The sequence below is a fragment of the Eleutherodactylus coqui genome, chromosome 6, assembly GCF_035609145.1.
Source record: "Eleutherodactylus coqui strain aEleCoq1 chromosome 6, aEleCoq1.hap1, whole genome shotgun sequence".
NCBI lineage: Eukaryota > Metazoa > Chordata > Amphibia > Anura > Eleutherodactylidae > Eleutherodactylus > Eleutherodactylus coqui.
The window spans coordinates 170,088,699-170,108,662 of record NC_089842.1 but is presented as its reverse complement, the minus strand read 5'-3'; the positions used below and the strand labels follow the sequence as shown (position 1 = coordinate 170,108,662).

At 41.9% G+C, this 19,964-nt stretch overlaps 1 protein-coding gene across 1 annotated transcript in view; it reads right to left on the bottom strand.

Annotated features, from left to right (window-relative positions):
* The window catches only part of KCNH5 (potassium voltage-gated channel subfamily H member 5), a 343,547-nt gene that overhangs the window by 195,338 nt on the left and 128,245 nt on the right, over window positions 1–19,964 (bottom strand). Inside the window, exon 7 of the mRNA XM_066605821.1 lies at window positions 11,410–11,839. Coding sequence (XP_066461918.1) covers window positions 11,410–11,839 — 430 coding nt within the window. The remainder of the gene's footprint in view (window positions 1–11,409; window positions 11,840–19,964) is intronic.

The following is a 19,964-nucleotide window of genomic DNA, read 5'->3' as shown; positions in this document are numbered from 1 at the left end:
CGCTTGCGCTCGAACACTTGCGCAAGCGACGGCTGAACGGTGCGCTGAACTACACTGCTGGATGGGGCCGAGGACAGCGGAGATGAGGGTGTGGGTGCAGGCCATGAGGCGGTAGTGCCTGTGTCCTGAGAGGGGGGTTGCATCTCAGTGGCAGGTTGGGGCACAGGGGGAGAGGCAGGGGTGCAAACCGGAGGCGGTGAACGGCCTTTGTCCCACCTTGCGGGGTGCTTGGCCATCATATGTCTGCGCATGGTGGTGGTGGTGAGGCTGTTGGTGTTGGCTCCCCGGCTGAGCTTTGCGCGACAAAGGTTGCACACCACTGTTCGTCGGTCGTCAGGCGTCTCTGTGAAAAACTGCCAGACCTTAGAGCACCTCGGCCTCCGCAGGGTGGCATGGCGCGAGGGGGCGCTTTGGGAAACAGTTGGTGGATTATTCGGTCTGGCCCTGCCTCTACCCCTGGCCACTGCACTGCCTCTTGCAACCTGCCCTGCTGATGCCCTTGACTCCCCCTCTGAAGACCTGTCCTCCTGAGTAAGCGTTGCACACCAGGTGGGGTCAGTCACCTCATCGTCCTGCTGCTCTTCCTCCGAATCCTCTGTGCGCTGCTCCCTGGGACTTACTGCCCTTACTACTACCTCACTGCAAGACAACTGTGTCTGATCGTCATCGTCCTCCTCACCCACAGAAAGTTGTTGAGACAGTTGGCGGAAGTCCCCAGCCTCTTCCCCCGGACCCCGGGAACTTTCGAATGGTTGGGCATCAGTGACGATAAACTCCTCTGGTGGGAGAGGAACCGCTGCTGCCCAATCTAAGCAGGGGCCCGAGAACAGTTCCTGGGAGTCTGCCCGCTCCTGAGCATGTGTCATTGTAGTGGAGTGAGGAGGCTGGGAGGAAGGAGGAGCAGCAGACAGAGGATTCGGATTGGCAGCAGTGGACGGCGCAGAACTGCGGGTAGACGATAGGTTGCTCGAAGCACTTTCTGCCATCCAGGACAGGACCTGCTCACACTGCTCATTTTCTAATAACCGTCTCCCGCGTGGACCCATTAATTGGGCGATGAATGTGGGGACGCCAGAAACGTGCCTCTCTCCTAATCGCGCAGCAGTCGGCTGCGACACACCGGGATCCGGAGCTCGGCCTGTGCCCACACCCTGACTTGGCCCTCCGCGTCCTCGGCCGCGTCCACGTCCTCTAGGCCTACCCCTACCCCTCAGCATGCTGTATTACCAGTGATTTGATTTCACAGGCAGGAAATAAATTGGCGCAAGACTGCAGGCCAAATATTATTTTTGCTCTTTTTGGAAAACGAACGGCCCCACTGCCTTTAGTGAATGAATAATCTAAGTTTAATAACTGTGCTGTGTCCCTGCTAATGTGTCACTGAACGTGAGGGTAGCAGAGTTATTATAACTCTGGCAGAGCAGGTATTTTTTTTCCCAATTAAGGAAAGCAAATGGCGAAGCCAGCAGTAAAGCGTAGCTGGGTGCGTATGATTTAGCACTGTTCTTCACGCAGCTCACACGTCTCCACCGCCCGTAAGGACGGACAGAGGCTGGACAAATTGATTTGTTTTCAGTTTTTTCCCAGCAAAAGGCAGCACTGCGTATATTCAATGAACATGAGAAGTTTAATAACTGTGCTGTGTCCCTGCTTATGTGTCACAGAACGTGAGGGTAGCAGAGTTATTATAACTCTGGCAGAGCAGGTATTTTTTTTCCCAATTAAGGAAAGCAAATGGCGAAGCCAGCAGTAAAGCGTAGCTGGGTGCGTATGATTTAGCACTGTTCTTCACGCAGCTCACACGTCTCCACCGCCCGTAAGGACGGACAGAGGCTGGACAAATTGATTTGTTTTCAGTTTTTTCCCAGCAAAAGGCAGCACTGCGTATATTCAATGAACATGAGAAGTTTAATAACTGTGCTGTGTCCCTGCTTATGTGTCACAGAACGTGAGGGTAGCAGAGTTATTATAACTCTGGCAGAGCAGGTATTTTTTTTCCCAATTAAGGAAAGCAAATGGCGAAGCCAGCAGTAAAGCGTAGCTGGGTGCGTATGATTTAGCACTGTTCTTCACGCAGCTCACACGTCTCCACCGCCCGTAAGGACGGACAGAGGCTGGACAAATTGATTTGTTTTCAGTTTTTTCCCAGCAAAAGGCAGCACTGCGTATATTCAATGAACATGAGAAGTTTAATAACTGTGCTGTGTCCCTGCTTATGTGTCACAGAACGTGAGGGTAGCAGAGTTATTATAACTCTGGCAGAGCAGGTATTTTTTTTCCCAATTAAGGAAAGCAAATGGCGAAGCCAGCAGTAAAGCGTAGCTGGGTGCGTATGATTTAGCACTGTTCTTCACGCAGCTCACACGTCTCCACCGCCCGTAAGGACGGACAGAGGCTGGACAAATTGATTTGTTTTCAGTTTTTTCCCAGCAAAAGGCAGCACTGCGTATATTCAATGAACATGAGAAGTTTAATAACTGTGCTGTGTCCCTGCTTATGTGTCACAGAACGTGAGGGTAGCAGAGTTATTATAACTCTGGCAGAGCAGGTATTTTTTTTCCCAATTAAGGAAAGCAAATGGCGAAGCCAGCAGTAAAGCGTAGCTGGGTGCGTATGATTTAGCACTGTTCTTCACGCAGCTCACACGTCTCCACCGCCCGTAAGGACGGACAGAGGCTGGACAAATAGATTTGTTTTCAGTTTTTTCCCACCAAAAGGCAGCACTGCGTATATTCAATGAACATGAGAAGTTTAATAACTGTGCTGTGTCCCTGCTAATGTGTCACTGAACGTGAGGGTAGCAGAGTTATTATAACTCTGGCAGAGCAGGTATTTTTTTTCCCAATTAAGGAAAGCAAATGGCGAAGCCAGCAGTAAAGCGTAGCTGGGTGCGTATGATTTAGCACTGTTCTTCACGCAGCTCACACGTCTCCACCGCCCGTAAGGACGGACAGAGGCTGGACAAATAGATTTGTTTTCAGTTTTTTCCCACCAAAAGGCAGCACTGCGTATATTCAATGAACATGAGAAGTTTAATAACTGTGCTGTGTCCCTGCTAATGTGTCACTGAACGTGAGGGTAGCAGAGTTATTATAACTCTGGCAGAGCAGGTATTTTTTTTCCCAATTAAGGAAAGCAAATGGCGAAGCCAGCAGTAAAGCGTAGCTGGGTGCGTATGATTTAGCAATGTTTTTCACGCAGCTCACACGTCTCCACCGCCCGTAAGGACGGACAGAGGCTGGACAAATAGATTTGTTTTCAGTTTTTTCCCACCAAAAGGCAGCACTGCGTATATTCTATGAATAATAACTGTGTTGTGGCCCTGCCTATACAATTCTTTCCCTGCAGTATCAATGGAGGGTGGAATGCTCTGCAGAGGCGATTTTGAGAAGCCCAAAAAAAATGCAGCACAGCCAACAGCAGCCTGGACAGTACTGCACACGGATAAATATGGCCCTAGAAAGGACCGTTGAGGTTCTTGAAGGCTACACTCACTCCTAACACTCTCCCTGCCTATGCAGCACTTCTGTCCCTAATGCCAGGTGCAACGGTCTGCAGAGGCGATTTTGAGAAAAAAAAAAATGCCACTGCTAACAGCAGCCAACACACAGCTATCAGTGGCCCTAATAAGGACCTTTGGGGGGTCTTGAAGCCTACACTAACTACCAATTCTTTCCCTACAGCAGCTCCGGTATAAACAGCACTGTCCCTCATCTAACTCACACCGCATCTGAGGCGAGCCGCGGGAGGGGCCGACTTTTATATTAGGCGAACACCTGATCTCCCCAGCCACTCACAGCAGGGGGGTGGTATAGGGCTTAAACGTTGCAGGGGGAAGTTGTAATGCCTTCCCTGTCTTTCAATTGGCCAGAAAAGCGCGCAAACGTCTCAGGGAAGGAAGTGAAAGTAACCAGAACACCGCATGGTGTTCGTTACGAATAACGAACATCCCGAACACCCTAATATTCGCACGAATATCAAGCTCGGACGAACGCGTTCGCTCATCTCTAATTATAACACATTTCTATACTTCCAGAACCATATGGCTTAACACTGCATTATATAAACATACAAAGTACATTTTGGCTGTGCAGCTTTTTGCACTTACAGTATTGGTTTCCAAAATGCGGCTCTTTAGCAGTTGTGACAGTATGACCTTGAGCATGCCGTGGCAGCCTTAAGGTCAATTGTATCTACAATGAAAAAAATGAAGCAATTTTGCTAAAAGTCTTGATTAAAAATGCCCGACTTTTTTGTATATAGCACCTACGTTTTAGGAACAAAATAATTTTTCACGTTAAAGGGGTTGTCCGGTTGCCGGATGATTTTTTAAATGGGTTGTCCAGGATTAGAAAAACATGGCTGCTTTCTTCCAAAAACAACTCCACACTTGTCCATAGGTGGGTGTGGTTAAGCCCCACTCAGCTTCATTAAAGTGAGTGCGACTTAACTGCAATACTACGTACAGCTTCTGGACAGATATGGTGCTGTTTATGAAAGAAAGCTGTATGGTGCCTCAGTATTAGTACTGGTGCCTCCAAAGACATTTTTTAGATTGTGAGCCCTAATGGGGACATCAAATGATGAACAGTGCTGCAGAATAAGTAAGCATTGTATAAAATTAAATATTTTTCTAACCCTGGACAAACGCTTTAAGTATAGCCTCAAATGTGTTAAAATAACAAAAACAGGGGTATTTACCCATCCTCTATCCCGGTGTTCTGGTGCTGTAGCTCTGCTTTCCTTCTGGTCTTTGTTGTGGAATGACTACAAGCTGACCACTGCAGCCGAAAAAAGGGTGCAACTGTCAGATGTTGTTCTCCTGCAACATGGTTGCCAGTATCTGAGTAGTGATGCCAGGAGAATGGTAACTTACCCCAACAGCTTCTGATTGGTTGCAGCAGTAAGGTGGTATGCATTTCACAACAAAAACCAGAGGACAGTGGGGCTGCAGCCCTGGATTGCAGGGGCAGAGGACTGGTAAGCATCCCTGCCTTTGTTATTTAACACATTTGAGGATATACTTTAAAAAATTGTCCAGCAACCCAACAATCCCTTCAGTTGTATTAAAGCAATAAAAATAATTGTTTGCAAATCCCTGGATACACAGCTACCACTACGTGGGGCTGAGTGAAGCTAGACTTAAGCTACCCATACACAAAAGATAGCTGTCGGCAGCTATGACTGACTAAGGGTACTATACACATAGCTGTCGACGACAATTATCTCATCCGACACTCCAATACACAATTCAGTGTGCATGTGTTCAAATGCAGAGAGGGGAGAAAGCTGCTTATATCCCCAACAACAAAAGTTACCCCTTCTCCTTGTCGGGGGAATGTCAGGAGGCACCAGTAGATGATCAGTCTGACCAAAATTGGCAGGTTCCGCTTATCAAAATTCCATCTGTATGACCAGCCTTAAGCAACTAACACTGAGTTCAAGGAGTATGTAAATGATCTGTCTCCCGTTTTTTTCTTTCTAGTGACAGCTTTGTGATACAGTGTAAGATAAGTGTTACTTTAATTCAAATGTCCGGTTATAATAGGAGGACTCCTGTTGCTTACTTATACAAATGGAGATTTATTGCAGGCTTAAAAAAGATCAAAGTGATTATAGGAAAAATAATAGAAAAATTATTGCATCAACCATCAAAGTCCATGTCTGGCTGTGGGGGGAGTTATGTTGGAGGTCCATGCTTTTTTGGGGGGGTATGTGCATTAGTCTTCCTTGTCTATCACTTAGTGCCCAGCATCTCCCAACAACCACCTGTAAATTATATTACAAATGGCTTAGTAAGATTTCCACCAGTGCATGATGCACCTAATATAAGAAGAGGCGCATATCTCCTTATGTATTAAGCGCATTCTTGGCACCTCCATGTACCTTCTTAGAAATGCATGCCAGATCTGATATACCTTTCCTGCACTCCCCACCTCCCTGAAAGAACACAGATAAACAACCTTTTAAAGGTATATAGAGATAAAATGTGCGTCTGAAGCCCCATTTACACGCAAATATGATGGCTCACAATTCATTCAAAAGACAGTTTGATTGACAGTATGAGCAATATTTTTGCATAAGCTACTAATAAATAAATCTTGTTATTTGAATAGCGACAACTTTTCCGAAGAGCGTTCAGGTAATTTTTTTTTATTACCCCCCCCCCCCCCCCGCCCCACCAAGCTGGGTTCTCATTTTACTGACCTCGGAAGGATGGAAGGCTGAGTCAACTTTGAGCTGGCTACCTGAACCACGCAAGGATTGAATGCACAACCTTCATTTAAGATCTTATCTCGTTGGTACAGAACCCCAGAGTGTTTACATAAAATGTTTGCTCAGTCCTCCCCCTTGTGCTGGAGGTGTCTGGGAGGCAGCGGCAGTATGACACATATTTGGTGGGATGGCCTTCCTATAGCAACTCCGTGGTTGGATGTTTTGGCTCTATACAATGCCATGGGTGGCGTTCCAGTTGTTCTCACCTTCGAGATGGTGATGCTATCCATGTTCCTGGGGTCCATGGCTAGTATAAAGAGGAGTCTATTACAGTTCTTCATCCAGGCTGTCAGGCAGATAATCCTGAGGATTTGGAGATCCAGCGCAGCTCCAAGCAGAGTTCATTGGGTGGAGGCGGTCAATAGCCTGTTGCACTATGAGGAGATGAGAGAGGAAGAGGACTTATCGCTTGCAGCGTTTTTCGCGGTGTGGCAGCCTTTGCTCGACTTCAGATCTACCCCCAAAATGGGGAGGTGGTTAGCCACGGGGCTGGCCACAACATAGGATCCGAATCCTGCATCTTGTGGCGCACAGTCAGCCTTATCCATGCCCTCTTCTCACTCTTCCCCTATCTTCTTACTCCCCAGAGAAGACTTTCTTTTTCCTAATAATACATGTGGCCCAACACTTCCCCTTTCTCTCCCCTCCCCTATCTTCCTCCCCTCCCTCCCTACGTTCTACAGTTTTATTTTATGTATTATTATATGTTGATGTAATACGAAATGTTTGGCAGAGGGGTCTTTCTTGTGGTACCAACAAGGTTCTATGGTAAAAGATGTATGATGTTTACACTTTTTCTGGGTTAGAATTCCCTCATTGTTCAGATGTGTATTATTGTCATCTATGCATTGAATCCTTTGTCACAATAAAATCTTTTTATATGAACTCACAACCTTCAGGTCATGAGCGAGAGCTTAGGCCTGCATTGCTGCCTCCTTAACACTCTCTGCCACAGGAGCCTCTATGCTCACTAATGCCCATTAGTAGCTTATTAGCTTCATTTGCATGTAAATGAGGCTCCCTTCTCTGTATGCAGATAATAGCAGGTGGTCTGTTATCTGCATACAGCTCCTTTGTTCTGCCAATGGACTGCAACTGAAAACAATGCTATCAGTGCTCCGGTACAGAATCATAGTGTGCGGTCACTGCTATCATGAACTATGGATTTCATGCTCACAAGAAATACATAGTTTGGCAGAAAAGCTAACAATGGTAGCATTTTCACTGCACGATTGTCGATCAAAAGACATCGTTTAAACAAATTTTGAGCGATAATCGTTGCGTGTAAATGCGTCTTTATAGTCAAAAGAATACGGTAATATTATTATTGTGTTTTGCTGAATGTTTTACTCTCTCACCAGCAAGTCATTGTATTGTGTTTCTGCATTGGAAACATATTGTCTGGATTCATAACTTGACAGAACATTTTCAGTCTCATCTACTTCAGTCAAGGCAATCAGGATCAATTACACATAATAATAAATCATTTCAAAGTGTATGATAAATGCAAGTAATTCAAATCATGCTGGAAAAATTACTTGGAGGACTTTCCACCGCTTTTTACATCAATAAAACATTAGTAGCACATTTTATCTGATTAAATCATTTATCATAATAACTGGATGAATCAGGGTTTAGAACATTAATAAAAGAATTCATTGCTAAGTAAACTAAGAGGAATAGAAACTTTACAGATACAGTATATGGAATGTAGAGTATGACATTGAAAGTGTGACTGGTCGGATTCTGCGAGTAGAGAGCTATGTACATGTAAACATATAGTGATAAAACCTGTATGTACATTATAATATAAAGGTGAAGACCTGGAAACAGCTTCCCTAGCAGGGGCAGACTGGCCGTTCTGGTATTAGAGTGGTGCCCAATGGGTATCTCAGCCTGTTAGACAGTTTCAAGATTCCTTAATGTTTAAGTTAAAGCAACCATCCAATTTGACACCCAATTGTGTCCTTAAACTGGAGGGGAAATGGCATATATTTCCTGCATTTATTCTTCTCTGCTGCCCCTCTGATCCACCAGTTTTGTGCCCTGTTTTCTGCCATCCAAGATGGCTGCTGCAATTTTCTAACTACCTATTGCACACTATGCACTGCACTACTCTTTGATTGGCCAATGCAGCTCTAGCCAATCAGACAGCAGGTATAGTGCATTAGTAGTGTAACACTTTAACACTACCAATACACTGTGGGGATTAGGTAGTCTGAAGACTGAGTCAGCCATCTTGGACAGCTATAAACAGGACAAGGAACTAGCGGATCGGAGAATGGGCAGAGAAGAACAACTGCACAGTTCTGGTCACCAGTGCTCAGGAAAGATGTTACAGTACTGGATGGGGTTCAAAGAAGAGCGACTAAACTAATACATGGAATGAGAGGACTGGAATACCCAGAGAGGCTATCCAAATTGGGATTATTTACTCTAGAAAAAAGAAGGCTAAGGGGCGACCAAATAACCATGTATAAGTACATGAGGGGACAATACAAGGATCTCTCCCAGGATCTGTTTATACCCAGGACTACGACGGTAACAAGAGGGCATCTGCTACATCTAGAGGAAAGCAGGTTTCATCACCAACATAGAAAAGGAACCCTAACCTTTTAGGCCCTTTTACAGAAGCAACAAATGTTTGTGCCCCTCAACCCATCCAGACACATGGATACTAGTTGAGACACACAAAAAAGTTTAAAACACACTGTAAAATGTAATAATTCCTCATGCATTAAGGAATAATATTGTTTTTTCTTAATGATCAGATAGAGGTCCTTTAACTCATTTAAAGCCCAGGACCAAGCACTGTAAATTTATGGCCCTGGGATTTAAACCCAGCTGATAGTATAAATACAGCATGGGTTTGAAGGGGCTTTAAGCAGGAGCATGTCGGGTTGTCAGCTGTTAGTCACAGTTGAAAACCCGGAGGAGAAGGTAGGAGGGGTTTTTAACCTTTTCTGCCTTCTCCTTTCCTGAGTACACAGCGCTCAATGAGTGCTATGTACTAAAAGTGAAAGAGAAAGTATAACTACGCGAACCGGCGGTCACGTGACCACTGGGATTCCCTGCTACAGCAGAGCTACAGTGTCGTAGCAGACCCTAATCAGCTCTGACATTGACTATTGCCACCACAGGGAATGTTTCTCCCTGTAACTTGGGCTCCTATGGATGCGGCTCCTATGGATGCCCCAGCTCCAGTGGGAAAGTGTCAAATTTAAAAAAAAAAAAAAAAACATGTGCGTGGTCCTTAAGGGGTTAAATAAGAATATCTTGAAGAAACTCTTGCTTTTCTTAATCTTTTATGAATATTTTATTATCTTAAACTGCAACTGTTTCATGACAGCTTAAAACCACTGACAAGTTCTAATTGTAATACCATGGCCATCCACATAGTAAGCTGCAAAAGCGCAAAGCACTTTCATCTAGTAATGCTCTACAGCGCTGTCTAGTGGAGAAAATATTTTGTTTGTCATTTACATTTTCTGTTGTACAAAATGCAAATGTGGTAAAAAATAGAATATAAGTGATTTGACCCAGTGTTTGCATATTTGATTAAAGTAGTTCTGTAAAGTAATTCAATTACACTTTTGAATGACACTTTTTGTTCAATTACACTTTTTGGATGAGGGATTGATTGGATAACAATGTATTCTCTTCAGGTTTAATGTTTCAAAAAGTACATTTTTAAAAGAAATGTAGTCATTTATAGCTTAATTATCTTAATTATCATAATGCATGTGCATTAAAGAAATGTCAAATTCAAAGCCATGAATAGTTGTCACTACTGTGCCAAATCAGGTGCCATTAGAAGATGACCAGTTGAATGGCACCAACTCAATGGACAGAACTACTTTATTCAAACATGCAATTGGCTAGCAATAACTACGCTTTTCATGTCTGGACTATGCACTTCATCAGCTTCCGGTTGCACACACTGTTGTAACACTGACTTAAAGGGAATCTGTTGTGTCCCCGCATCACCATAAACTAAGTTATGGACGTGACAGGGAGTCAAGGGATGTATTTCCAATACTTACACGTTCCCACAACCCAGTACTGTCACCCGGTGAATACCACAAAGTGCAGAAAAATCTGACTCTTTTCAGAGTTCTGTGTGTCTCCTAAACAAGTCTACGCAAACACGGGACTCTGAAAAGAGTCAGATTTTCGTGCCACTCATTTCAGTGGGGAACACCACTAGATCACGGGAGAGAGGGAGTATAAAAAATACATCACCCGGCTCTCTGTCATATCCCCTAATGACACAATAACTTAGTGCTGTCCGGATGTGACTGGTTTCCTTCAAATAGCAAAAGAACCATCAGATTCATTGATTAAAAAGTCATAGGGTGCGGTATTTCATTTAACCCTCATGTGAGTCTCTTATTATATACAGATAGGAGTGCGTAAAGCAAGATAATTGATTTTATTGCATACAATCCCCAAAAAATTGAATAACAATCCTATGTGCATGGCAGATATCTCCTAACATACTGTGTATAGAAAAATGGCCAATCTAAAAACAATCATTATATCCCAAAAAATGTTATATGATATAATCAGCGTTCTTAAATTGGCCTTTTTCCCATATATTTCATGAGATGTCTATCTGCCAATCCATCTGGCATATCAGAGAATTGTTTGAAAGGTAGCACATCTTCACACATATACCCTTACTTCTGTCAGTGTTGTGCCTGTCTATGTAGAATGCTATGGAATGAACAGCATGCTTGTAACCCATGCCTTAACCCTTTCCAATCAACTGTCTGACATTTTAAGACATTATGATTTAAGGCTGCACAGCTCCGATGTTGGAAGATGTCCGTCAGGTTTCTCTTACTGTATATTGCCAGCCTCTCTGCTGTCGGAGCCTATCCAACGTGTCACCTCATGCAGTACTGGCTTTAGCCAGCAGATAGCGCTGTTGTATAATGGCAGAAACAGAGTAAGCCCCCTAGGAAAACCAGGATACAAATTGGATTGCAAAGGGTTAAATGTTTTAAACATAATCCACAATCTATGCTTTTTCCCTCTCTCCACTCTCTGAAATCCAGTTATCATGACCATCACCCAAATGAATTAAAATTATATATGCTTTATCATAAAAGGAAATAAAAATGTACTTACAGCCAACCATCATCATTGCAACAGAAAATATCTTTTCTCCATCAGTTGTTGGAGCAATGTTTCCAAATCCAATAGTTGTAAGGCTTGTCATGGTAAAGTAGAGAGATGATATGTACAATGAGTACTTACTGGGTCCACCTTCCCATTGTCCTGTGCCAGAGGCATTATATCGATAAGGACTGCCAATACTTATTCCCAATTGATAAAGCCAGCTATCATTCTTGGTTGTGTTGTTTGCTTCATCAATAACTTCATAGTCCCCAATACTATACCAAATACAGGCTAGCCAATGGGCAACAAGTCCAAATACGCAGACCAAGAGAACCAGCACTGCAGCACCATATTCCAGATAATGGTCCAATTTCCTGGCCACACGGCCCAATCTCAAGAGTCGTACCACCTTCAGAGAACTGAAGAGGCTGCTGATGCCCTGGGAAATACAATAAGAATATTTGTTAAATCGGCATACCCATCTGAGCAATCCTAGTTAAACTGGTAGATAATGCCATTATATAGATTTTTGTAAATACATGTATTTTTCAAAACTGTACCACTAGACAGATCTGAATGCCCTGTACCCATTATTGCTGTTTTAAGATTGTAATGTGTTATGGCCAGCAGTGGGGGCCACTCTTGCATGGCTCCTTCTCATTATTCTACTGTGAGTCTGGACAGTATCTCAGGAGCCACTCATTCTAGTTTGTTCACAGTAGGTCTCTGGCTAGCCACCTCTCTGCAGCTCTACTTAAGAGGGTTGTCCGGTTGTAAACTATTGATGGGCTTTGAGTATTATAGTAAAGAAAACAGGCTCTACATGTGAAGATTCCCCCAGATAAGTAAGACAATGAGATACATTCTGCTCACCTGGGTTCATTGGTAATACACAACATTATATAGGCATGATCAACAATCCTCGGGCCATTGCCAACTACACAGATACCAAATACCTTAAGTTCGGGTCAAGGAATAGCAATCAGATTCTGCAGCTAGGAGTACTGTGTGACATCTATATGTATACCTGAGGAGGATTCCAGTATGCATGTTAAATGCATAGTGGAAGGTTTGTTATTTAACCCAAAAGCCATGTTTGGTGACTTCTATCCAGATCTGCACCAGAGTGTACTCCATCCAAGCTCATGTGTGCAGGATAGCTCATGAAGAGAAGATCAGTGGGTGTCTGCCAAGCTGGACCCCTGCCAATCAGCTGTGAGCTGGGCCTTTGTGCTTATGAACTGAGCCAATTTCTGCATGAAGCACACAACTCCATTTTCACTGCAGTGCCCAGGCTTGGAAAAAAATGCATCTTTCTCTATTTATCAGGCGGCTTTCCTTCTCCTCCCTGTTAAACCATTCGCTCGTTGCTGAAAAACGTCCAAAATCAACATGGACTAAAAGCTCATTGACTAACGGTCAGATTACATGCTATCTATAGAAGTTTACTAAGAGGAGTGAGGAGGAGATGCTGAGTGAGCGAGAAGCAAAAAAAAAAGACTCAAATAGACATACTGCTGCAGCAAATAGTAAGAGTTTACTGTCTCACACCTACTGGAATCACATCTACACTGCTCAGTACTGCTGTATAATGTAATCTATGTCCTAATATCCTGCTGCCTCTTTGTATATGAGAGATGGTGACAGGGAAGTAGGATCTCTTCTATATGTGCAGTGTATAGGAGACCTCGCAGCAGCTAAACTCCACCCACCAGATCAGAGAAAACTAAGAATTACAGATGGAGCCTACAAAGGAGAAAAAGTGTTATTACACGTGCACACATGACAGATTATTCTGAAAAGTCATCTGAAAGTGTAAATACACTTTTAAGTCTGTGGCATATCATACTTGAATATAATACAAAGTCTCTTATCACCTGCATAGATTTAATTGCCCTGCATAGATAATTTATTGCCACTCAAATAGGCAATGGAGAAGACCAATTCATCACTTACTTCTTCACTACCATACTTTAGCCCAACATATAAAATCAAATCAAAAGTTACAAAGTAGTAGACATTCCCATTATACCACCAAACTATGCTAGTTAACCTACAGAACCATGCCTAAATGTGTAACACCATAGGCACCCAGAAATGTTAATATATTGAACAATACCTCACATCACCATGTATGAGTCCAAATCTACTCGATAGATAACTAATCTTGGCTAAAGCCATAGCATGACTAACTATGATAGCTGTATCTTCTGGAAACAAAACCTTGATTCTATTTAACTACAGGTATATTATGTTATAGTATAATGTATTCAAACTAATTAATGTGCCAATATTTTGATAATAAGTGATTTCCAGGTGTTAAATACTCCAAGGAGGTGATTGTCCCATCTAGATAACCCATTGTTGCAATAAGGCTGATTGAAGAAAGCTCTGTGTCGACAATCATTTGTAGTAGTCTATGACATCCATTTATTTGCAGTACAGGATCATATGCTCCTCAGCATTGAAATTGCAACACCAAAAAGGAAAAGTCATGGAAATATGAAAATCATAGGATCGCTGGACATGTTAATGATATGCAAATGGTAAAAAGAAATATTCAAAACATCTTAATTTTTTCAGTATTGAGTATGAGCACCTTGTACAGAATTACATGCATCTTGCATACTTTCAATGAGGTTGTTAATGATTTTCCAAGGAATGCTCTGCCATGCTGAATGCACTTGGGCACGTAAATCATCAAGATGCACTACTGACAGCTTTCTTTGCAATTGCCGACCAATGATATCCCAGATGTGCTCGATAGGAATCATGTTCGGAGCCGTTGCAGGCAAAGGAAGCATGTTTAGTCCATGCAAGCTGCTCACAGTTACAACATGCGGCCTGGCATTGCTGTGCTGAAAAACAGTTCCTGGACACATCGGAGAAATGGCTGTACCACTGAATCCATGACCAAATCAAAATAATGCTGAGCTGTTAGTGTACGGCCGCCTGCAGATGGCCGGGTCGGATCCTGCTGTGAGAATCCTCACAGTGGGATGCGGACCGGTGCCCCTGCACAGCATGCGCAGAGCGGAGGCGACCCGTCCCTAGTGACGTTTCTGTGTGTGGGACGTTTCCAGAACTATCTTTTTGCCCGCCATACATGCGTCAGTGCGTATTTCATTCTCATATATCCCATTTTTCATGGACTGACGTATTAACGCGCCGAATATTCGCCTGTGTGAATGGATGCATTGGAAACCAAGGACTCAGATGGTTGCGTATATTGTGCTGTTTATGCTCTCGTCTGATTGAAAAAAGTTGCTTTCAATCTGGCTTTTATACCATTGAAGCCCCTCCCACACCCCACAGATCAGAGCTAGGTGCTTGAAAATTTGAACATTTGCATATTTTAATGACCTTCTACCTCCTCAATTTACGTAACCTTATGGCTCGTCCTTGGTGCTACAACTTCTGTGTTCTGAGGAGTGTATTGCACATCAAGTCTATTCTTCCTAGTAGTTCTCTCCACAGCTCAAGAAATATGCTGCTAATTGACTCTATAATGTCTTTATACCCTAACAGGGAATATGGAATGGGCTTATCCATATGGGACAGTTCCTTAAAACCATAAATTATATTCTAAGCATAAACTAGCCAGCATACACGAAACAAAATACACTGCAGTACTTATAAAATGATTTTATCATGTTACAATCACATTCTGTATTTTAGTGTTATTTTGAACATCACAATAAATAAATAAATAAATAAATAAATAATGTAAGAATTGGTGTAATCCGAGAACAAAAATGACCATGTTTCAATACTGTACACAGACCTGTCCTATTGACAAGTGCTGTGATCCTTAGTACATTTACTCTGTGAGATTCAAAGAGAAAAACATTTTCCCTGTATTCTCGGCATGACATTTTTCCACAATTAAGGCAAACATTTCTCTCTAGAATCATTGCATTCGATTGAACATTTATTTGGACTCATACAAAGTGCAATCTTTTGTGTAGGAAGTAATTGGCTTGCAACAAAGATAAATATCACCTGCGGTGTGATTGCTTGTTGCTACCTATCCGTCATGGAAACATAGGCGACAATTAGCATGTAATAAGTTAACAATGGTCAAGTTATTTTAGTTGGAAATTAGCAAACATGTTTAGGATTGTGCATTTATTTTAGAATCACTTATGTGGGGGCCGCTAGAGGAATAGTAGGCACATGTTTTTAATGTGAAGGCAAAAAAATAAGTAAGATAAGTTTCATAAGTAAACATTCAGCACCACGGACAGTGCGCAAACTGGTAAAGGGATTAAAGTGGTTGTATAAGATTAGTAAAGCCGCATTATTCTTGTCCATGGACAGTTTGTGGCATTTAATTTTAGCCCTATTTAAGCATATGGGTGTGAATTGCAACATCCGACAAGGCTCTTGAACAGGAAAGCATGGATGCACTACTCAATGATATGGCATACTAGAACATGGATTTCAATTTCGCATGGTGTTCCCTGTAAGAGATAGAGAGTAAAACCTAATTGCATAGTTGAAGAGTAGCATGTGAGAAGCAGAAATCCACTTTATGCATCTCTTTAAGTCCTGTGGGACCGTTAGGGTTGGCCAGTGATAGAATGTGTGGGTCAGAGAAAAAAAAAATTCACTATCTTGGTGCGACCTTTTAGACGCATATGGACTTGTTTGCGTCCTAAAAGAGTATATCTTTATTTGATAAAAAACCAGCATGAAATACTGAGTGTTTCGAGGCACGGGCACCTCTTTCTCAGTCTCGCTGGAGACACACAGGATACAGTTCACATTGTGATACAAGATTGTGATGACCTAATGGTACATGATGTGGGTGCATCAAGTTAGATACAACAGTGATATTAGGTGAGGAAAGTAGTGATAATTCAGAAATGTGCCTCAAAATGCTCGGATGATTTCCTGGATGACCTGTGTCTAGCATTGGAAAAGGAGGCCACTTTGAGTATACTTTCCCTACTTCAGTCATAGCAGTGGTCCCATAGGACTAAGCAAATTTCTGCTTCTCACTTGCTACACTTCAACTTTACTATTGAGTTTTACTCTCTATCTCTTACAAAGGCCGAAATGCAAAATTGAAATCCATGTTTCAGGGCCCCTGTGGGCCAGTGCACTATACCATCATGTAGCACATCCATACCCTTCTATTCAAATACGCTATTGATATTTCAATATAGGACTCCAGTATTGAGATAAAGAGCTGGATCAGACTTTTTGACAACCTGTATAGTTCCCTGTAAGACATACTGTGTTGTTCCCGTAACACTTTTGGAATTGTCAGTTAATTCTAACACCATCCACAGTGGATATTTATCTACTCATTATGTTTAATCTTAAGTATTCTCTCTGTTACATTTCAGATGTTGTTGGAGGAATAATAAAAGGAATTGCTGGTGAACCTTTTAATGTTTAGTGTGATACCAGGGCAAAGAAAAGGGTTGTCTAGTATAAACAATCTGTTGAAAGGATCTCCTTTCGGTAAGTTCATCACTGGGTGTCTCATTGCTGAAATGTGTACAAGTGTTTACTTCATCTATAGTGCCTCCAGAGGTAATGTGGAGGACTACACAATTCTCACTTGATTTCAGTTGGATGTTTATGCAAAGATGATTTAGATCCTCCTGAGAGAGTTACTGTTTTTAGTCACTGTGGCAAATAGAACAGAGTCCTGAATGGGAATAAAAGCTGTTTATTACATCTTTTGTTCCTATGTCTTTTGTTTTGACATAAGACTTTCGGTTTATTAGCTCACCTATCTTATACCTCTGTATTCAACCTCAGTAGGGTTTCCTAATCCCCTTCTGGAGACACATGACACTTCGAGTATCTCAGAAAAATCATTTATTGACGATTTGCAAATTTTGGCACCAACTACATCCTATAATGCAACCAACACCCTTTAAGGGGTTTTACAGAACTTCAATATTGATGAACTATCCTCAGGATAGATCACCAATATCAGATTGCTGGTGGTTCTCAACATAGGACAGCAAATTAGCTGCAGCATTTAAGTGAGCGTTGCTGTCACTTCACGGCATACCAGGCACAGCGCCATATACTTCATAGCAGCTGTGCCTGAAAATTGTAGCTCAGTCCCATTCATTTAAATGGGACTGAGCTGTCTCAGGCCATGTGATCAATGAACATGACATCAAAGGCGGGAGAAGAGGCCATGATGCTCTTTTGAGCATCACAGCCTCTTCAATCAGCTGATTAGTGGGTGTCAAGAGCAGCGGACCCCACCGACCAAATATTGCTGACCTATATGAGGATAAGTCATCAATACTAGAATCCTAGAAAACCCCTTTAATACTAATTAATGTCTCTAAAGAACACATTTGGAAAAGATGACCTAAGCAATAGTATATAAAAAGCAGATTTTAATAGCATTGTAATGCTTTACATCTTCATTGTACTGTTATCCCTACAAAAAGACTCGCTGGCTTTTCAATTCCCCAGATACCAATAAAAGCCTTTATCTTTGCCAGTGTCACACTGAAGTGGGTCATCAAGTGACAGATCCAGAGATGTGTGTACACGATAGCTCTGGCCTACAGCACAGATGCCAAGTGTTTACTTTGTGACTATATCATCTTATACTCCAGAGTGTTATCATTGTAAATTGCTTCCAATTAATGTGTGTTTATCCCCGGCAGGAATTGTGAAATGGCTGACCAATACTGAACGAGTATATTACCCGTGAGTTATTCCCTCAGTATCAGCACTAAAGTAATAACAATTTCCAAGTACTGAGTGAAAATCTAAACTGATCAGGGTGACAAAGCATTATCTGATATTATATTGTTTGAATTTACTAGTTTGCCATCTTTCTTTTTTTATGTTTAAAGACATATGCTGTATGTGCTTTGTCACTGGAACATTAAAGCTTCCTGTTTTCTGCAGCTCACTTGTCAGCCTTGCTATGTAGACTAGGGAAAAATAAGTGGAGTCATTTCCTTACCATTAGAGGGCAGGGGATTTAATGACAACTGCATTGTACTATGGAGGCCGTAAAGGCAGAATACCAACGCTATACATACAGATAAGGCTATGGATGCAGAGCTCCTTTCACTATGTATTGCACTTGCAAACTCTAAACTGCATAGTGACTAATGCTAGAAGTCTGATCAACAGAGTTATGGAACTGGAAGTAATAATGTCTGAGGAAAACTATGACACAGTGGGAATAACTGAGACCTAGGTGGAAGAAAGTTGTGAATGGACAGTGAACATATAGGGTTACAGTCTGTTTGGAAGGGATTGTAAAAACCAGAAAGGGGAGGGGTTTGTCTGTAGCCCACACTAAGGAAGATATTTCTGAGGGAGAAGAACATGTGGGGTTTGTGTGGGTAAAAATATATGGAAGGATAAACAATAATAAAATCCTAATAAGGGTTTTCTATAGACCAGCAAATATAACAGAAGCCACTGAAAATCTATTACTGCGGCAAATAAATGAAGCAGCAAATCCCAATGAGGTAATTATTGTGGGGAACTTTAACTATCCGAATATAAATTGCGGGTGGCGGTTGGGGGGGGGGGCAACTGCGAAATAGTGACCATAATATAATAAATTTCCACTTGTCTTTCTAAAGGGAGTTTTATGTGAGAGTTACAAAAATACTAAGCTTCAGGAAGGCAAAGTTCAATCAGCTTAGAAATGCCCTTTAACTGTATTGATTGGAACAATGTCCTCAAAAAAAAAGTCAAAACAACAAATGGGGAATTTTAAAAGCATCTTCAATACTCATTGTGAGCAGTTCATACCTTACAGGAATAAAAGGGTTAGGAATAGGAGAAAAGCAATGTAGCTCAATAAAGATATAAAGGGGGCAATAAACAACAAAAAGAAAGCAATTAAACTTGTAAAATTAAAGACAAAGCAAATAACAGCAAAGGTTGAGGCAGAGAGACTCATTGCCAAAGAGAGTAAAACATTTCTGTTTTTCAACTCGTATATATAGTAAAAAATGTGAAACACTGAAAGAAAAAGTAATGTAGGAAAAATTCTAGAGGGTGATGAGGAGAAGGCAAATCTATTAAATAATGTTTTCTCCAGTATATTCTTTGATGAAATTAAAATATCAAGTCAACTCTTCACTAAATGTCACCAGTTTAACTAAGGAAGAAGCGCAGATCGGTCTTAGAAAGATTAAAATAGGCAAATTGCGGAGTCCCGATGATATATACTCCTGGGTTCTAAGGAGATTAGGTAATGTGATAGACTGACTATTGTTTCTTACACTTAAGGACTCTTTGGTGATGGTGTCTGTTCCACTGGATTGGCCTATAGCAAATATGATGCCAATATTCGAAAAGGGGTGATAAAGTGAACCTGAAAAATATAAGCCAGTATGTCTATCATTGGTAAAATGTTTGAGAGGTTTCTAAGAGATGCTATCCTGGAGGACCTCAAGGAAAATAGCTGTATAACATCGGTTCCTGTTAAATGAATCTGATCAGCTTCTACAAGGAGGTAATTGTAAGTTCTAGACTGGACCAGTGATAGAAAGCAGAGGATAGTTATTAATTAGAGATGAGCGAGCATCAAAATGCTCGGGTGCTCGTTA